This window comes from Sciurus vulgaris (genome assembly GCF_902686455.1).
Source record: "Sciurus vulgaris genome assembly, chromosome: X".
NCBI classification, from domain to species: Eukaryota; Metazoa; Chordata; class Mammalia; order Rodentia; family Sciuridae; genus Sciurus; species Sciurus vulgaris.
The window spans coordinates 102,182,014-102,200,083 of NC_136471.1; the positions used below are offsets into that span (position 1 = coordinate 102,182,014).

At 36.7% G+C, this 18,070-nt stretch overlaps 1 protein-coding gene across 3 annotated transcripts in view; it reads right to left on the reverse strand.

The window, feature by feature from the left end:
- The window catches only part of USP9X (ubiquitin specific peptidase 9 X-linked), a 115,196-nt gene that overhangs the window by 82,631 nt on the left and 14,495 nt on the right, over window positions 1-18,070 (reverse strand). For all 3 annotated transcript variants that reach the window (XM_079122802.1, XM_079122800.1, XM_079122801.1), the window contains exon 2: window positions 3,100-3,353. In XM_079122802.1, the coding sequence (XP_078978928.1) occupies window positions 3,100-3,195 (96 nt within the window). In that variant the 5' untranslated portion in view covers window positions 3,196-3,353. The remainder of the gene's footprint in view (window positions 1-3,099; window positions 3,354-18,070) is intronic.

An 18,070-nucleotide genomic window follows, 5' to 3' on the forward strand; every position in this document is an offset into this window, starting at 1 on the left:
ACAAAGAACACTGAAAGTAGCATAGGCTATTCCATGCTACTGTGCTTTAAAAATAATTTTACTTAATCCCAACAGCCCAAGAAGTATTTATTCTAGGTCATTTAAGAGACAAGAAAACAAGTTCAAGGTTACACAGCTCAAACTGTAGTTAGAATTTGAATCTGACTCTAAAGTTTGTGCTTTTAACCATAATTTATACTGCCTCTCTGTTTATATTTTCGTTATATGAACGCTACCATGATAAAGAAATTATTGTTCAAATATGATACTTATTATAAATTAAGAACTTTCTGATTTACAACTTTTTTTTAAATAAAAAGGGGAAAATGTAAATGTTCTTCTGTGATTTCCCTATTTTCAAACTATTACTCAAACAATAATTAGCCAGGTCCAGTGGTGCACATCTGTAATCCCAGCTACTCAGGAGGCACAGTATTTTTACAATAAGTAAATGAACTTTTATGACCCCTGTTTTACTTTTCCTCCCACCTTCCTTCCTGTGGTGCTAGAAATTCAACCCAGGGCCTCTTACATCCAAGGCAAGTGCCTTTACCTCTGAGTTACAAGAGCTACACCCCCACCCCATGACCCTTATTCTTAAATTTTGAAAGTAGGTGGTATTTCTCTTTTAAAATGAAATCAACCTAAATTCTAAATTGAGTTTTATTCATATATGTTGAATTTTCTACTCACTGTAGGTTGATGGACCTTTCAGAAAAGAGGGCCCCCTTCCCTATCATTAAAGTACCTACCAAATAGTTATATAATAAGCAAGAGTTGCATAAATAAATGCTTATATGTAGATAGTCAGGTATACCACCATTAAAATCTTTAATATGTTCTACTTAAAACTTTATACATGAACTTATATGGCCAATTAGCAAGTGAAGGGTGAACTTTTACTTAAGATGTTCTGGAGAACACATCAGGTGCCACAAAGCTACTCTCCAGGCACAGAATTCAAGTGTTAGAAGACCAACAAAAATAACTGAAGTATATAACTTTAGAAGCTTGTTCTTTAAAAAAAAAAAAAAAAAAAAAAAATCTTTCCCCTGCTGTGAGATATTTTACACATATATGTAGTATATCTTACAGAAAATATAAAAAAGTAAAAAAGAAAACATCTGTAATACCACACCAACAGATAAGCATACCAATTATATTTCTTTGTAACCTGTGAGCCAAAATAAAGCATGTCCACCTCTATGTATAAACTTTTAATAAAACTGGGATTATACCTGCTTATATCTGTGCCCTTTAATTCAGTATCTGAGTATTCAATTTTTAAATTAAGATTCTATAGAAAATTAAAGGCCAGATAATATTACTACATAAGGAACATTTGCTATCTTGTAATTTTTACTGCTAACAAATAGCTGTAATTAATCTTTTCATAACAAATCTTTGTGCTGAACTTCAATTTTTGCTTAGGATTGGGTACTAGAGATATAATTACTAAATTGAGAGTATAAACAATTTAAGGACACTGACATATATGTTCCCAAATTCCATTCCAGCACCTTCACTGGCCATCAGATTTATAACACAGGAAAGACTTAACTCTGTCCAAGGCCTGTAACCATCTACTTCACTATTTCATGTCTCAAAGTAGGAATGGAGAGGAAAAGGAATTTTTAAAGTTAGCCCATTTGTTAGGGAAGCCTGACATGCTAATTTCTCTCAAATATCAGAGGAAGGAGAGAAAGCAGCTCTTTCCCATCAGACTAGTGATATAAGATCTAATCTGTCATAGTTGGATAGTAAGAACTTATCCCCAATGACAAATGTATTATACAATAAAACACTTTTGCCTTAGAACAATATTCACACAGATTCTACAAAAACACAAACCAACTGTAAGCAGTTTGTCTGACTCCCCTACACACCCCAGCTCATTTTATCTCTAGGTGCTATTTGAGCTGCATATCACAAATCTTAATGCGCATCTTATTCAGTTTAAAACTCCCCAATATAAAAACTGTATGTATTAGGGGGGAAAAAGCTGAAATCAATTACCTAAACTTCCATTTCAAGAAATGAGAAAAAGTGCAGCAGACTGAATTCAAAAGAAATTAAAAAGCACAAAGAGCTAAGGATAAAAGCAGAGGTGGGGGAAATCAAAGTAAAAAAAAAAAAAGTTGGTTTCTGAGAGTTTTAATGAAATTGATAAACCCCTAGAAAAACTGATCAGGAGAAAACACAAATTAACAGAACCCAAAATGAATAAGAAAATACTACCATAGGCCCTAAGACACACAAAAAATAATCTCTGTGGCAGAGCATGTGCTTGCAACCATACCTCAATAAATCTGACAATCTAGAATTTGAAATTAAAAATTCCTTGAAAAACACAACTTACCAAAAGACATTTAAAAAGGAAAAAAATTCTTTTTAAAAAACGATAGAACTACAAACAAAATCTTTCCACAAAAATCCCAGGTCAGATGGTTCTACCAGTTAAACCCTTCAAAACATTAATGAAAAACCTAACAGAAACCTTAAATTCATCCAACCAAACAGTAAAAGAATATTACTCAGAGCTTTAAGGTCAGCATAAAACCTTGATACCAAAATCTATGTTAAGCCCTTTGCAAACATTACTTCACTTGTACTAGACCTCTACTAGACAGGTGAAGAAACAGACTTAGAGTTGAATCTTTAAGCCAGTATGGTGCAAAGCTGCAATCTGAATACTAGCAGTATGACTCGAGTCCATGCTTTTTTTGAAAACATTTTGATGTAAACTGATGATGGACAATTATATATATTTACAGGATACAAAGTGATATTATGATTTATGATGGTTCCATGGGTTACACGTCATGATACAATACTTTTCCCAGAAGTGACATAGGGCTTAAATAAATTTTAATGATGACTGACAATATTATTAGACACCAGAAAAAGATGGGCCACATACTTAAACAGCACAGTCTATAGCACTTGAGTTTTCGTATTACTGAAGACCTATGTTCACTTTTCTTTTAAAATGTATTTATGATTATTTCACTAATTATTCAGAATATGCTTCATACCATAGTAGTATACCACAGTGGACATACCAATGCAGCTTTAACTACTAGTTCTTCAATGTCCTACCTGATTCTGTTGGAGGGGGGGCTGAGACTGTCCATCAGGAGCCTGGCCCTGGTTGTCATTCCCTCCGACTGGAGAGCCACGAGTCGTGGCTGTCATACTCGACACAGGGCAGATCTTTGCAATTTTGTCTGCTTATGTAGTTGTCTTGAGAAAAGAAATTATAGTCCACTTATAGAAGATGAAGTGCCAGCATTTGTCAGTCTTAAAAAGCTCCAATTCAAGAATAAACCATCTTGCAGAGACCATTGCATAACCTACAAGTAGAAGGGGAAAAAAAACTGTTTTAGTTCTAAAAAACACAAATTAAACAACTATTCAAATTTAGTACCACCAATGAATCAGGTCAGGAGAAGGTGGCTATATAGATGAAAGAGAAAAGTAAAAAGCTCGAGTTTCATCACCACATTCAACTTAAACTGATAGTGGTACACCATAAAGTATACTAAGAATAACAGCTTTATTATGTAATATTTCAATTTCTTCCTAAATCTGACTCCAAACACAGTAGAGCAAGGCACTTACTTAGTTGCCACTTATTATGGAATAACAAATTATCTGTCCTCAATTTGCTAATGCCTTAAATATACTGCAAAAATTTACTTAAGACAAAGCAAAAAAATGATTTTTAAAAACATTTCGGGCAAGACTGCACATCTAACACTTATCATCGATACTAAGGGATCATGGATGTTAACAAGCTTACAAATGATTTCTGTAGTTTCTTTTACAGTGCTTAGGAACTGAACCCAGGGCCTCTCTCATACTATGCAAATGGTCTACTACTGAGTTACACCTCCATCCTTTAGAAGTAGTTTTAACATAAGCTTTTCATGCTTTGGGAAGAAAACTCCAGGGATGTACACAAAGGAAAGACTGTGTGAAGACAGCAAAAAAGAGAATGACCATCTGCAAGCCAAGCAGAGACCTCAAAAAATAAAACCTGCCAAACACCTTGGTCTTGAACTTCCAACCTCCAGTATTTTAAGACAGCAAATTTCTGTTAAGCCCACCCCACTCCCAAACAATCATACACACACAAAAAAACCAAAAACCACTCTTTGGGGGACTTTTTCTCAGGAGAGGGCAAACTATATACTATTATTTCAATACAAGTTAATGTCACGTGACTTTAGCTCTACCATGTTGGGAAGGTTGTGACCATAGGCAGTCTTGAAATCCTGCAGGGCCATAAGCCACAACTATTTTAAGAATAGGAATTCTTTGCAACCTACCAAAGGTATACAGGAGAATGCTATCAAACCCTCAATTGTATATATTCATTAGACAGGTGAATTCCATCTTTAGTTATATAGTAAAATCACCTGAGGTATTTGATGCCCAGGTTCCTCTCCAGATGGAATAAATTACATTATTTGGGAGTGAGGCTTAGACATCAGTGCTTTTCAAAACTCTTTCCTGTGACTGATATACTATGCCACCAGATGGAGAAACTTACTTGATTAATTTTAAGTACTTGGTTAGAAGATACCTCCCATTTTGCCCAGAACAATCCATGTATGCCTGAAATTGAAATACAATCACTTAGCCCACAGTCAAGTTTCTAACTCACTGGTTCTATTGTGGTTTAAATGAGGCGCCTCCCCAAAACTCCTGTGTAAACACAGGAATTTTCGAGGTAAAAATCATCAAATTACAAGATAACTAGTCTGAATGGGCTGCCTGGGTGGCAACTGTGGGCAGGTGGGTGTGGCTGGGCAAGGTGGGTCACTGGGGGCATGCCCTGGAAAGTGCATCTTCCCTGTGACCCTTCCCCCTCTCTGCTTCCTGGCCACCAGGAATGAGTGGAGCAGAGCTCCTATGAGGCTCCCTTTGGCCACCATGTTGCCTCACCTCATGCTCAAAGCAACAGGTCAATGGTCCATGGACTGAATCTCTAAAACTGTGAGCCAAAATAAACTTCTCTTCCTCTAAGTTGTTCTTGTTGGGTATTTTGGCTGCAATGACGAAAAAGCTGACTAATACAGAGATTGAGAGAAATTGCCTACCAACATTGCAAAGTTTCATTTCTATGTTTTCTAATCACAACCTTGCCCAAGATAACTCAAGACCAAATTAACATGTACATAAAATGTACCTAGTGCTCATCTGTTTTAGTAATATTAATACTCAAGTATTTATCACGAAGTACTTAGGTGGATCAGAATGTCACATGTGAAGTACAAGGTTTCCAGGTGCTCTGCCATGCCTCACTGATTCTCACACCCAGTCCCTGCAGTATAGAAAGTGGGCATTATCATCCCCATTTTGCAGAATCAAAAATAAGATCTGCAGGGATTTGTCCACATTATGCAGAGCCAACTCTAATTCAGACCTGACTATATACGACTTCTTCCACTTCAAGGTTTCTCTCATTTTCACAACAAGTGTACCTCATACCATATGAAAACAATGAATTATAGGTAGGTTAATGGAAAATGTAGACAAGAGAACTATAATTAAACATTAGACAACATGTTTAAAACTTATTTGAAAAAGTCACACAAATTTCAATTTTAAGATACACCTTCCTCTAAGCAAAATTCAGAGACATCAGGGTGAAAATTGACAGACTGGTTTCTGTAAAAACCAGAAGTTAAGGGTTGGATGGAATCAGGTAGAATGTTTGCCTCAGACACTGAATGCCCACCTGGATCTGATCCCAGCACAGTAAAAAAAAAAAAAAAAAAAAAAAAAAAAAAAAAAAAAAAAAAATTTTATGTTGAAAACACTACAAAAAGAAAAGGCAGTTCATGGGGAGGTTGGGGTAGGAGGATGGTGAGTTCAAAGCCAGTCTCAGCAACCGCAAGGCACTAAGTAACTCAGTGAGACCCTGTCTCTAAATAAAATACGATGAAACAGGGCTGGGGATGTGGCTCAGGGGGTCAACTGCCTGAGTTCAATCCCCAATACCAACCCCCCACCAAAAAAGAAAAGGCAGTTTAAAAAAAAGGGGGGGGGGCAAAAGATATGAAAAATCTCAGAAAAGAGAAATACAAGCAACCAACAAACATATGAAATACACAACTTTAAAATAAAGCTTTTCAGTTGTTAGGCATTGTCTGAAGCACTTTATACAGGAGGAACTATTCTCAGCCCTCTGCAGATGAGAAAAGAGTGAAAATAAGCTACCTACAGCATTATTAAGTGGCAAGATGGGTTTCTAACCCAGGAGTCCACAGCTCTTAACTATTCCACTGTCCTGCCTCTCAACCTCATTAGCAACTGTGAAAATGCAAACTACCAAAACCAAGGATTTTGCTTTTGTTTCACTGGTTGAATTGGAAAAAAATTGATGTATCAAGTACTGGTGAAGCTAGACACTCTTCAATACATAAAGTGAAAAAAAAATGAAAACAAATGATTCATCAGTCTTTCACCTTAAGCACCCTAAAATACAAACTGTTATATGAAACATAATTTTTAAAACCTGGATCTGGATTTGCTGACAAATTATTTGAATAATTTTTGCCCTTGGCATGCAAAATATCAGCTAACTCATACCCCCTCCCCTTTTTTTTCCTTTAAGAAAAAGGAAAAAAAGTTTTGCTACTTTGCTAGCAAAGGAGAAACAAGGGGACTCCTGTCCCAGAGGTTGTGATTCTGACCATCAGGAGGAACAGAGTTAATTTCATACTCCTTTCTTTACTTCAAATTTGCCCCAATCTCTTTGGTTTGTGTCCCAACCTGTGTTCATTATTCCACTGCATACACTTCTCCAACAGATGATACTGTACTCATTATCCCCTCAATCTTTTCCTGGATTGTTTCTTAGCCTGTACTTGAATCTCCCCTACTGAAAATTGGTAATTTCTGCCTCTTTCTCAAAAAGTCTTTAAAAAAAAAAAAAAGTCTCTGCCTCCCTTTTCACTTCTTCCATATCTTATGACTATCCAGGCTACCAAAATTTCTTTAAGAGGGTCTTAACTGAGGTCTAAGGATGGGTTTGAAGAACGTAATTTTTTTGAAGTACATACAGAGCTTTGTATGTATGTGCACTGGGAGTAGGATGGGGAGAAGGTTGGTCCACAGATCAATGCTGACAAATCAAATAACTACTACTCAATATTCATCCTGCTTGCTCTCCTCTCAATATAAGACAAAAACTGGCTGCCACTAACCTACCCCCCCCCCCCCTTCTTGAAACTCTTAAGCTTCCTTGGCTTAAAGGATTCTGGATTCTTTTCCTCTTCATTTCGCAGGGGAAGGCTGGCAGGTAGTAGTGATGTTGGTGATGATACATACAGTTGTGAACACTGAAACAGGTGAAAACATTCATCTACTAGACAGCTGATTCTGGTATCCAGGCAAAACCTAGGGGTCTTGAGCTAACTATTCACAAAAGGGTAAAAGAACACAAATTCATTGGCATAGTATTTCATTAGCATCATTCGGGAGCCTCCATCCCCTACCAACTCCTTCTGAAAGGATAAGTATGTCACAATTGGGGAATGGGGGTGGGGTGGCAGCATGGCATATTCCCAAGTACAGGGCAAATGAAGGTGGAGGTTTGTAAAGCACACCAGAATTAAAGTGGTATTCTTTAGGTAAATCTTTTATACAGGACTTGCAGCACTCTTCCATAAATTTAGAAAACTGAGGCTCTACAAATGTGACTTAACCCAAGCACAGGTAGAAAGTAGGTATGCCTAGCACTAATTCTATCACGTAGTCCACTAATACCAACCATTTTTTATTTTACTGGTACTGGGGATTGAACCCAGGGGAACTTAACCATTAAGTCACATTCCCAGCCCTTTTGTATTTTTTGAAACAGCGTCTCCCCGAGTTGCTTAGGTCCAAGGAGTAATCCAGGTGTCCATCAACAGATGAATGAATAAACAAAACATTGTACGTACACACAATGGAACATTCTGTGTTAAAAAAGAAGGAAATTCTGACACATTCTACAACATGGATTAACCTTGGAGACACTAAATGAGAAAAGCCAGTCAAAAAAGGACAAATATTGTATGACTTCATTTACACCAGAATAAAGAGCGGTCAAAATCATGTGGACAAAAAGCAGAATAGAGGTTGTCAGGGGCTGGGGGGATGGTGAGTTAAGGGGATACAGAGTTTCAGTTTGGGAAGATGGAAAAAAATTTGGAAATAGATGGTAAATGGTTATATGGATTGGCAATAAATTCACCAGGTACTCATTAGACCTATTTAATGGTTAAAACTTTAGGGTTGGAATGTTGCTCAGTGGGGTAAAGTGCTTATCTACCATATATAAGGCTTTGTGTTCAATCTCCAATACTGCAAAAAAACAAAAACCCTTTTTAACTAATTGCAACTATCTGTAAATTACTTTGCAGTTAATATGCTAGTAATACAGGGGAAGAAAGGAGGCAGAATTATACTGGCTTTAAACAGTTTTCTTTTTCTTTTTTTTTTTTTTTGCGGTACTGGGGATCAAACTCAGGGCCTTGTGCTTGCGAGGCAAACACTCTACCAGCTGAGCTACCTCCCCAGCCCATTAAACGGTTTTCTTTATGCACAATTATTCTGTATGTATTCCCAAAACCCTACATCTATAAACAAGTCAAAAACATCTGGCAGAAGTGAAAAGCAAAACTATTCTAAACGAAAGTACCATGTAGATAATTAAGGAACAATACCTCTAAACAAAGTAACTTTAAGGTAAATGGGGAAAGCAGCAGTGTTCACACTCCTCCAACACACCACCTACTCTCAGACCAACTGAATCATTGTCTGCTTCTTGTAGGACATTCAATCAGCCATCACCTCAAGCTGCTTGCCATCTCTACTCATATACAATCTCACCTTCCTAGCTCTTGCTCTCTTCATTTCTTCTACCACTGTCAAGTTCTCATTTCTAGAGTTCCACATTGCTGGGCAGGTATGTCACCATACCCCGCTATATTCCACTATTCTTAATAGTCATCTCTCTACCACCTGGTAAGAATTTGATACCTTTCCCTCAGCATGCTAGGTTGCAAGCTAAGGAACAAGAAGCAGGTATGGAACAATGAAAATTAATTTCTACATTTATCGTAACTCTTGTTCAAAACTACCTATGCAGCTTATAATCTGCCTTTTTTTTTTTTTTTTTTTTTTTTTTTTTTAATTTTTGCGGTGCTGGGGATTGAACCCAGGGCCTTGTGCTTGCCAAGTGAGCACTCTACCAACTAAGCTATCTCCCCAGCCCTAATCTGCCTATCTTAAATGTCAGTAATGCCCTCTCTCATTTTTTCTATCTCTTTAAAATTGATAGTTGCCCACAAAAATGCCTCAAGAATTGTTATAATAAATGGTGTCTCACAAATACCAAGCACATAATAAAACTTTCAAAATGTAATTTTCTTTTCCCTTCTAAAAGGTACTTTGTAGAGTTTTTGAGTAATTTGAGGAACAAATTTGAAAATAATGTTTTGAGATACAATCTGGAAATTTTTGATTGGGAAAAAAAATTTTACCATAGATATGCTACAATTAACTGCTAGTTTTCTTAAGGGGAAAACAGTCATGAATCACTTGCTTTACGTGATTTCAAATATCAGTCTCAGGGTTCAAGCGGAGTTTGTTTCCTACGTCACTAAGCTAATTTAGGCATACCTAAGCAAGGCCAGAACAAGCTTTCTTTCAAGTCAAAGTATCAGTATCTTACACAAGACTGAGTAGCTCACCAACTATTCAAATCATTTAAAATCTGATCCAGTAACATGGATTCATACTATAAGTATGCTCAAATTCAACAAATCACAATGTGAAATTTTATTGCATTAAGTTTTATTTTATTAAAAAAAAAAATGAATAAGCATCTTGGATTTTCTGCAATGCAAAATACAACCAAACCGGTAATATCAGATTGCGTTGGGGATGCACAGCATTTATTTCATATTCAAACTTAGCACCCCAACATCTTTTTTTCTTTTTCTTTTCTTTGGAAGGATGGTGCAGTGCTGAGCTACATTCTCCAGCCCTTTTCATTCTGAAACAGCTTCTTGCTAAGTTGTCAATGCTGGCCGTGAACTTGAAAACGTACAATACATTGTTTCATCTTTACTATAATCCAGTAAGACACATCTTTCAAGCAACTAAACTTTCAAAGTAACCATTTAGTTTTTTTATTTGTTCTAATTGGTAAATAAGCATTTTGCAGTATGAAAATATTTTTAAGCCGAGTACTTAGACCTTTTTGAATTTTAAATTGAAGTTTTTTACTGCTCTGACAGATTCGATATGCTCTTAAAGGCAGTTATGTATTATTCCTGAAAGAAAAAGTTTCCTATATAATAGTTCTTCTTCTATACAAGAAAAGATACAGGGTACTGCAGGCTTGACGGAGAAATTGCCCAAACCCAAACACTCTATGAAGCACAACACAAAATAAAAATAATGAATTCATGATTAGCCTTCAATTTATTCTTCCAACTTTTCTCCCATTCCTCTATTTTAATACTATTGCTGCCAGGTTAACATGCCTCAAATTTTAAATAAAATTTTCCTAATAATTAAAATCTGAATGTTTACTATATGTCAGTCACTATTCCAAGTGAGTTATTTAAACCTCAGAATAGTATTATTAGCTCCATTTCATGAGTTAAAAAAAAAAAAAAAAACTGGGCCAAGTTGGGCATGGCGGTGCACACCAGTAATCCCAGTGACTGAAGAGGCTGAAGCAAGAATAACGCAAGTTCAAGGCCAGCCTGAGCAACTTAACAAGATCCCGTCTCAAAATTAAAAAGGCTGACGATGTAGCTCAATAAGAACATTCCCAAGTGCAATCCAAAAGGAGGAAAAGAGAGGGAGAAAGAAGTTAAATAAAACTGGAGCAGAAAAGAAGCTGTAAAAATGGTGTTTCCAGGATAAACCCAGGCAGTACAAGCTCCAGTGTCCCAGTCTGAACCACCATACTGTACATTAATAATGCTGGAAACAAGGGGGAACAAATTACCATTAATCTCACCACATCCCCACCCTGGAGATAAGCTGTATCAAATAATTTTGATACGGAAATACTTTACAAAATTGAATTTTTCACTTAATGTGATTTTAGTATGTTAAGTATTCTTTTAAAACATAATTAGCTATATTCTTAAGAGATGGCATAATCAAAAAAATCAAAAATTGTTTCAATGAACAGATGAGAATTCATATTGTTTGAAATGCAGCGTTTTTAAATAGCTGCGTCCACAGACCCTCTAAGGTAAAAGGTTCTTTTCCTAGCTCAACCAGCACTGCTCTTATCATCAGTATAAAAGTTACCTTTTTTTTTTTTTAAATTTCTTTTGGGGTGCCAGGTATTGAACCCAGGGCCTTGTGCTTGCAAGGCAAGCACTCTACTGACTGAGCTATCTCCCTGGCCCCCAAAGTTACCATTCTCATCCCACATTAGGATGATAAATTAGATACAAAGCAAGTCAAGGCAACTATATTAAGCAGGGCCCCACCCCCCATTTAGTTCGAGACAGCTTCACATCTTCCAATCAATAATCCAAAAAATGCATATGAAGATGTCTACTTAATCTTCGTTAAATTTTAATGTTTCTTGAACTAAATGTTCATATTGTTTTCAACACCTAAGTTTTTTGAAAAGCCATCTCTAATTTTTGCCACTTAATCACTGTATATATTGTGGCTATTTCCTAGGGATAATTTCCTAGAAGTCATTACAACAGAACTGCATCCTGAGCTCAAAATTCTTTATGGCAGCAGAAATTATTCATTTAGAAATGCTTGATTATTGGCCAAATGCTGCTATTCAAAACTTGCTCATCCTGAAGTCTATCAAGTCACGTGTACACGTTAGGGTAGTAGAAGCTTTAATATATTTAAAAAGCTTCAAAACTTTGGCAATTTTTCCAAGGCATTCTCAAACAGGAATTTTAAGTGGTTGTAGTGAATTTGAGTAAATTTAAATTAAAAATGACTTTTGGAATGGCTGCATCAGAAGCTCTGTGGGCAATTTCCCCGGTGAAACCACAGGTTTAAAAAAGAAAAAAGAAAAAATTTAAATAAAAACATTTAAAGTCTCTGAAATTTGTCCTAAGGACATATAGCAAGGGAAGAAACTTTTAATCAAGAAAACCTACCATGTACTACAGTAAGAACACAGACTGGCATGCAAGCCTGCGCAGCGGGACAGAAGCTCCACTTCAGACGAGTGCTGAAAAAGAATTCTGGGCTCCTCCCTCCCAGTTGGTGGTATCTCCCCTGTAGAGGAAGGCAACCAGCATTTCTCATCCCCCCCAACTGTGAGTTGCACAGGCTCTAGTGCAACCCAGGAGTGGCAGAGAAGCCTGGGGTTCTTATTTTTTCTATCCAGGTAGCACTTTTTGGGGAAGAGGGTCAACCTTGGGTGCAGCAAGCCAAGAACAGCAGAGTCCTGATGGCCATCACCCCACCTCACCCATAGAGCCAAGGTTCTAAGATAGGAGATAAGCTGAGATGACCATAGGCTGTTGCTTCCACTCAGCACCCTGCTCAAGAAGCAGGGCAGTAACCGAGAGAAGTGAGCTACTGTCCTGCACCAGTTCTGAAGTGTTGGCATCAAGTTTTTGCCAGGGGAAATGGCTACCCCAAGAACAGAAAACTCTAAAGTTCTCAAAGTAAAATGACTTTACTTGGATTAAGAGGTTGGTGATTCAGTTTAACAGAGAGAAACAGAGAGCTAAGTATAACTTTCCTGGGGTCAGAATAAACCTCCGACAATGGTGTGGTAATTTATCCCTGAAAAACAAGAGAATTTCATCAGATCAGACTATGGGGCAATTTATATCCCAACGCATCATGTAAAACAATACAGCAACCAGGCAGCAATTAGAAAAGACTAACATTCCTTGTGAAGGGGAGACCCTCCCGGCCCCAACACAGGAGCTCACCAAGAAAAGTCTTGCTAAACTAAAATCACTCATACCCTAGAAGAACTGCATGCAGGACTAAGGATATGCCCTCGGAAGAACACCACAGCCTGCATAATGGTGGGGGCTTAAGACATAAGATTGTTCAGTCACTGAATAAACAAGCAAATAAAAACAAAGACCCTGGTGTTTGGGGTGAATGAGGATTCAGCATTCAAAGTTACATTATATGAGTGGTCCAGTATTAAACCAAAAATTAAAAGACATGCTAACAAAATGTGGCCCTCACACAGGGAAAAAAAAGTAGGCAAAAGAAACCAGCTTTGAGAGGGTCCAGATGTCAGACTGTTAGCAAAAACTTCAAAACAGCTATTATGAGTATGTTCAAAAAACTAAAGGACACCAGCTTAAAGGAAAATATAATGACAATTTCTAAACAGACTATCAACAGAGATAAAAGACATAGAAATTAACACACAAAGAGTCAGGTACAATAAATGAAATGAAAAACTCCCTGGAGTGGTTCAACAGCAGCTGAATCATCAGAGGAAACAATCAGCAAACTTGTAGATTGTTAGATACAGCAATCTGAAGGAGGAAAAAATAAAAATGAGCAAAGCATTAGAGAAATGTTTGACACAATTAAGCATACTAATATGTATAGAGTCCCAAAAAGAAAAAAAGGAAAAGACGTTAAGAAATTATGGTCAAAAACTGTCCCAAATTCAATGAAAAACATTTATTAAATGTAGAGATGCAAAATGAGAATTATTCTAATCCAACTGCCAAAAGTCAAATACATAGAGAATCTTGAAATAGCAAGTGAACCATCACAGAGGAAGGATTCTCAATAAGATTTTAAAATCAGAAAACATGGAACATATTCAATGTGTTGAAAGAGAAAAACAAAAACCATCAACCAAACCTCTTTCAAAAATGGGAGTAAAAAAAAAATCAATTTGCAGCAGGGTAACGTGACCCACACCTGTAATCCCACCAACCCAAGAGGCTGAGGCAGAAGGATAACCAAGTTCCAGGCCAGCCTGTGGAATTTAGCGAGACCCTGTCTCACAATGAAACATAAAAAGGGATGTAGCTCGGTGGTACAGTGTCCCTGGGTTCTATACCCCGTAACACTGCCACTCGCAAAAAAAAAAAAAAAAAAAAAAAAAAAAATCAATTTCCAGCATGACAGCATGAGGAGTTTGGAAGGTATGACCACTAAGATAAGAGCGCTGGTAAATCCATTTATGCAATTATAAAAAAACAGCACAGGAGCTAGGGATACAGCTCAGTAGTAGAGCACCTGCACAAGCCCCTAGTTTCAATTCCTAGTGCAGCAAAAACAACAAAAAACAGTATGAATGTGTTTCTTCTTAACTGATTTAAAATGCACTGTATAAAACCTGTATTTAATGAATTATTGGAATTATTATATATAACAATGTTCCCATTAACAGCACAAGCTAACTCAAAATGACCTAGATATGAGGTCAAAATCTCAACGATCTAGGATTTGGTGATGGAATCTTATAGATAAAATATCAAAATTAGGAGGAACAATAAAACCAGGTAAGTTAGATTTTATCAAAATTAAAAACTTCTAGGACTGGGGGTTTAATAGTAGTAGAATATATGCTTAGTATGGGGAGGCCCTGGGTTCACCAAAAAGAAAAATCAAAAGCTTTTGTTGTTCAAGGACACTATAAAGACAATGAAAAGAGAACTCATAAAATGGAAGAAAAATTTACGAATCATGTATCTTATAAAGGACTTGTGTTGAGAATATGCTAAGAATTCATACAATAAAAAGACAACCCAAATGAAAAATGGGCAAAGGATCTGAAGAGAGGCATTTCTCCAAAGATACACAAATGACCAATAAGCATATGAAAGATGCTCAACATCAGCCATCAAGGAAACCCAAATAAAAACCACAATGAGATACTACTTCACACCCAGGAGGATGGCTACAATAAGGACAGTCAATAACAAATGTTGCCAAGAATGTGAAGAAATCAGAACACTCATTGTGTTGCTGATAGGAATGTGAAATGGTGCAGTTGTTATGGAAAAACAGTCCAGCTAAGCCTCAAAAAAAAAAAAAAAAAAAAAGTTAAAAAATAGAATTAACCATAAGACTATGATCTGGCCAATTATTCCTCTGCCAAGTATCTCCCCAAAACTTGAACAGATATTTGTACACCCATGTTCATAGCAACATTACTCTCAGTAGCCAAAAAGTGGAAGCAAACCAAATGTCCAAGGACAGGTGAATGGGGAAACAAAATGTGGTATATACAAATAACAGTATTATTCATCTTTTAAAAAGAACGAAGTTTTGTTATGTTACAACATGGATGAACCTTGTGGACATTATGTTAAGCAAAATAAGTCAGTCACAAAGAACACAAATACTGTATTGACTCCACTCATATGAGGTACACTTAAAATCATTAAAGTTAGAAAAAGTGGAATGGTAGCTGCGAGCTTCCCTCAACACATTAATGTTTTGTACCTGTTAAGTAACAAGCTGAACACAGCACAGAGGCAGGGGTTGCAGGTCTTGACCAGATCCCTATCACCCCACATTCTTCTTCTGTGCTTTGCCCCCATGCTGTTTTTAAAACCATTTATGTGGTTCTATCTGATCTTCATGCTTTTCAGACTTGTCTCCTAACTCGGTAACCTCAATCCTCCTTTACATCCCAGCACTTCCATCAGGTTACCAAACCTTTTTTTAAAAAGTCATATGTATTTATTATAGTCTCTCACACATTTAAGACCTTTTAAACTGTCCTGTTTATTACAATTCTTATTGTTTTGCTAGTACTCTAATTATAAAGTAACATCACTTTTGAGCAGTTTGTTCTTAATCCCATTTTTTCTCTTAATGCCTTTTGGTGCACAATTTTGTCGAATGCAAGGATTTTTCAGCAATGCATATACTGCAATATAACAGGCCTTCAACAGATGATGTTTAATCTTCACGTATCATCTTTTTCTCTGAAGGTGGCTAACACTTCCACAAATTGTTGGAAAGCTTTAATGAGAGAATGTATGTGAAGTGCCAGGTACACAGAAGGAACCCAGTAAATGGTAGGTGTTTTAACATGTGCTGGTTATTTTTCTCTTGAAATGCTAATTAGATTATTATCGACTCTTGACAATTATTATTATTATTATTTTTTTTGGTGCTGGGGATTGAACCCAGGCCTTGTGCCTACAAGGCAAGCACTCTACCAACTGAGCTATCTCCCCAGCCCCGACAATTCTTATTTTTGAACCTTCAGAGGCTCCTTACGATCTCCATACCAGCCCAGGGGAAAATTATTCTCCAAACTATAAATTACTAGGATTTTCTGCTCCTGATACAAGGGAACTCCAACAGTTTTAGTAATGTAGCTGTTTTTATTATTCTGTTGCATTAACACAAAATCCTACCATACTTTAAAATTATTTAGTCCTACTTTTTTAAAGGTACATTTCAAGTCAAGATATCTTACCCTATATAAGTCAATTCATAGCACAGTATTCTGAGTTGGTGCTGACTCCAAAGAAAATGTGACAGTGGGGAGATTAAAAAAACCAGTAACAATTTGACATCAAAATTATGCAGTGCTATACAACTTAATATATTATCTGTTGAGTGAAAGGATAAACAAATGAACCACCCTTTTAGGTGGAAATATATCTTTCCCACATAAACACAGAAATAACGCAGTAGGGCTGGGGAGATAGCTCAGTCGGTAGAGTGCTTGCCTTGCATGCACAAGGCCCTGGGTTAGATCCCCAGCACCGTTAAAAAAAAAAGAAAGAAAGAAAAGAAATAACCTACTAAACGTGGCATTGTGGTCCCAGTTCCAATCATCGGACTCCAAGTACCAGGTTCCTATCAACGCCACCAAGCTGGCTTAAGTTTACTAAGTCTGCTTCTACTTTAACAGAATTTTTAAAGCTAATTTAATTACTTTCTATTTTAATGTTGCTTAATATATGCAGAAATGAAATTAGAATTAAACTCTTTGTGTTTACTGCTCTTACATAACTATAAAATCAAAAACAAATTTATAAACTAAATATAAACAAAATCATTAATATTAATAGAATGTGACAGATGGCACCATATTTCTGTTAAGGCATGGGTTCCTCTGAGTTTTATATGGCTATACTACCACCATCATGTCATATGGGAGACTTAGCTCTCCTACTTCTACTTGAATTACTATCCTGCTCTGTATACATGGTGTGCTGACATCATTTGCCCTTGGAGCCAACAATTTTTGTGCTGTCTGTTTCTGTATTCCCACAAAACAAATGGTACAACTGAACACCAAGACATTAAAAACACAAGCTAGTCTAAGTACTGAAATGGTGTCAGTTCTTAATTTTGAGGAAAAACTCATTCGGGCAGTTCAAAATACATGTACTTATGGTCAACATTATCCTAGAAATGAAAAGACTTAAAAAAAAAAAAACAAAAAAAAAAAACAACTTTTGAGCATAAAAAGTTAAGGGACCAAACAGATACCTAAATGGCCAGCATCTTGCAGATAATGGGAGGGGTGGCTCAAAGAATATTAAGATTTGGAAATTAACCACTCCAATTTCAGGAAATGCTACATTTATTCTCCCCTTGGACACTTTGTTACAACACTTGGAGGCCCACTACTGTCAGCAGGAAAAGGTATGTTGTCCCCACCACCCCGGACCCCAACTCAACAATCTACTTCCTTTGTCACTGATACACATTATAGTTGTACCCCTGGAATGAAAAGCTAATATTCACCATCATCTATATTATAGTCCTTCAAAATACTGGGATTTATTGTGTATGTACCCCTAGGTCTCTTTTCAGGACAAAGACACTCTTATTCCTTTATTTATTAAATGCTTACAAAGGGTGTGAGGTTCCAATAAATTCCAGTCCCTAAACAAATCAGTCAATTAAAAAAAGTAAGCATGGGCTGGGGAGGTAGCTTAGTCGGTAGAGTGCTTGCCTTGCAAGCACAAGGCCCAGGGTTCGATCCCCAGCACCGCAAAAAAAAAAAAAAAAGTAAGCAATGTTGACGAAAAATATTAAGACAAGTCACATTCCAGGTAGTCAAACCTTCTGTAACATTTATCAGTCTACTCTGTTAAAA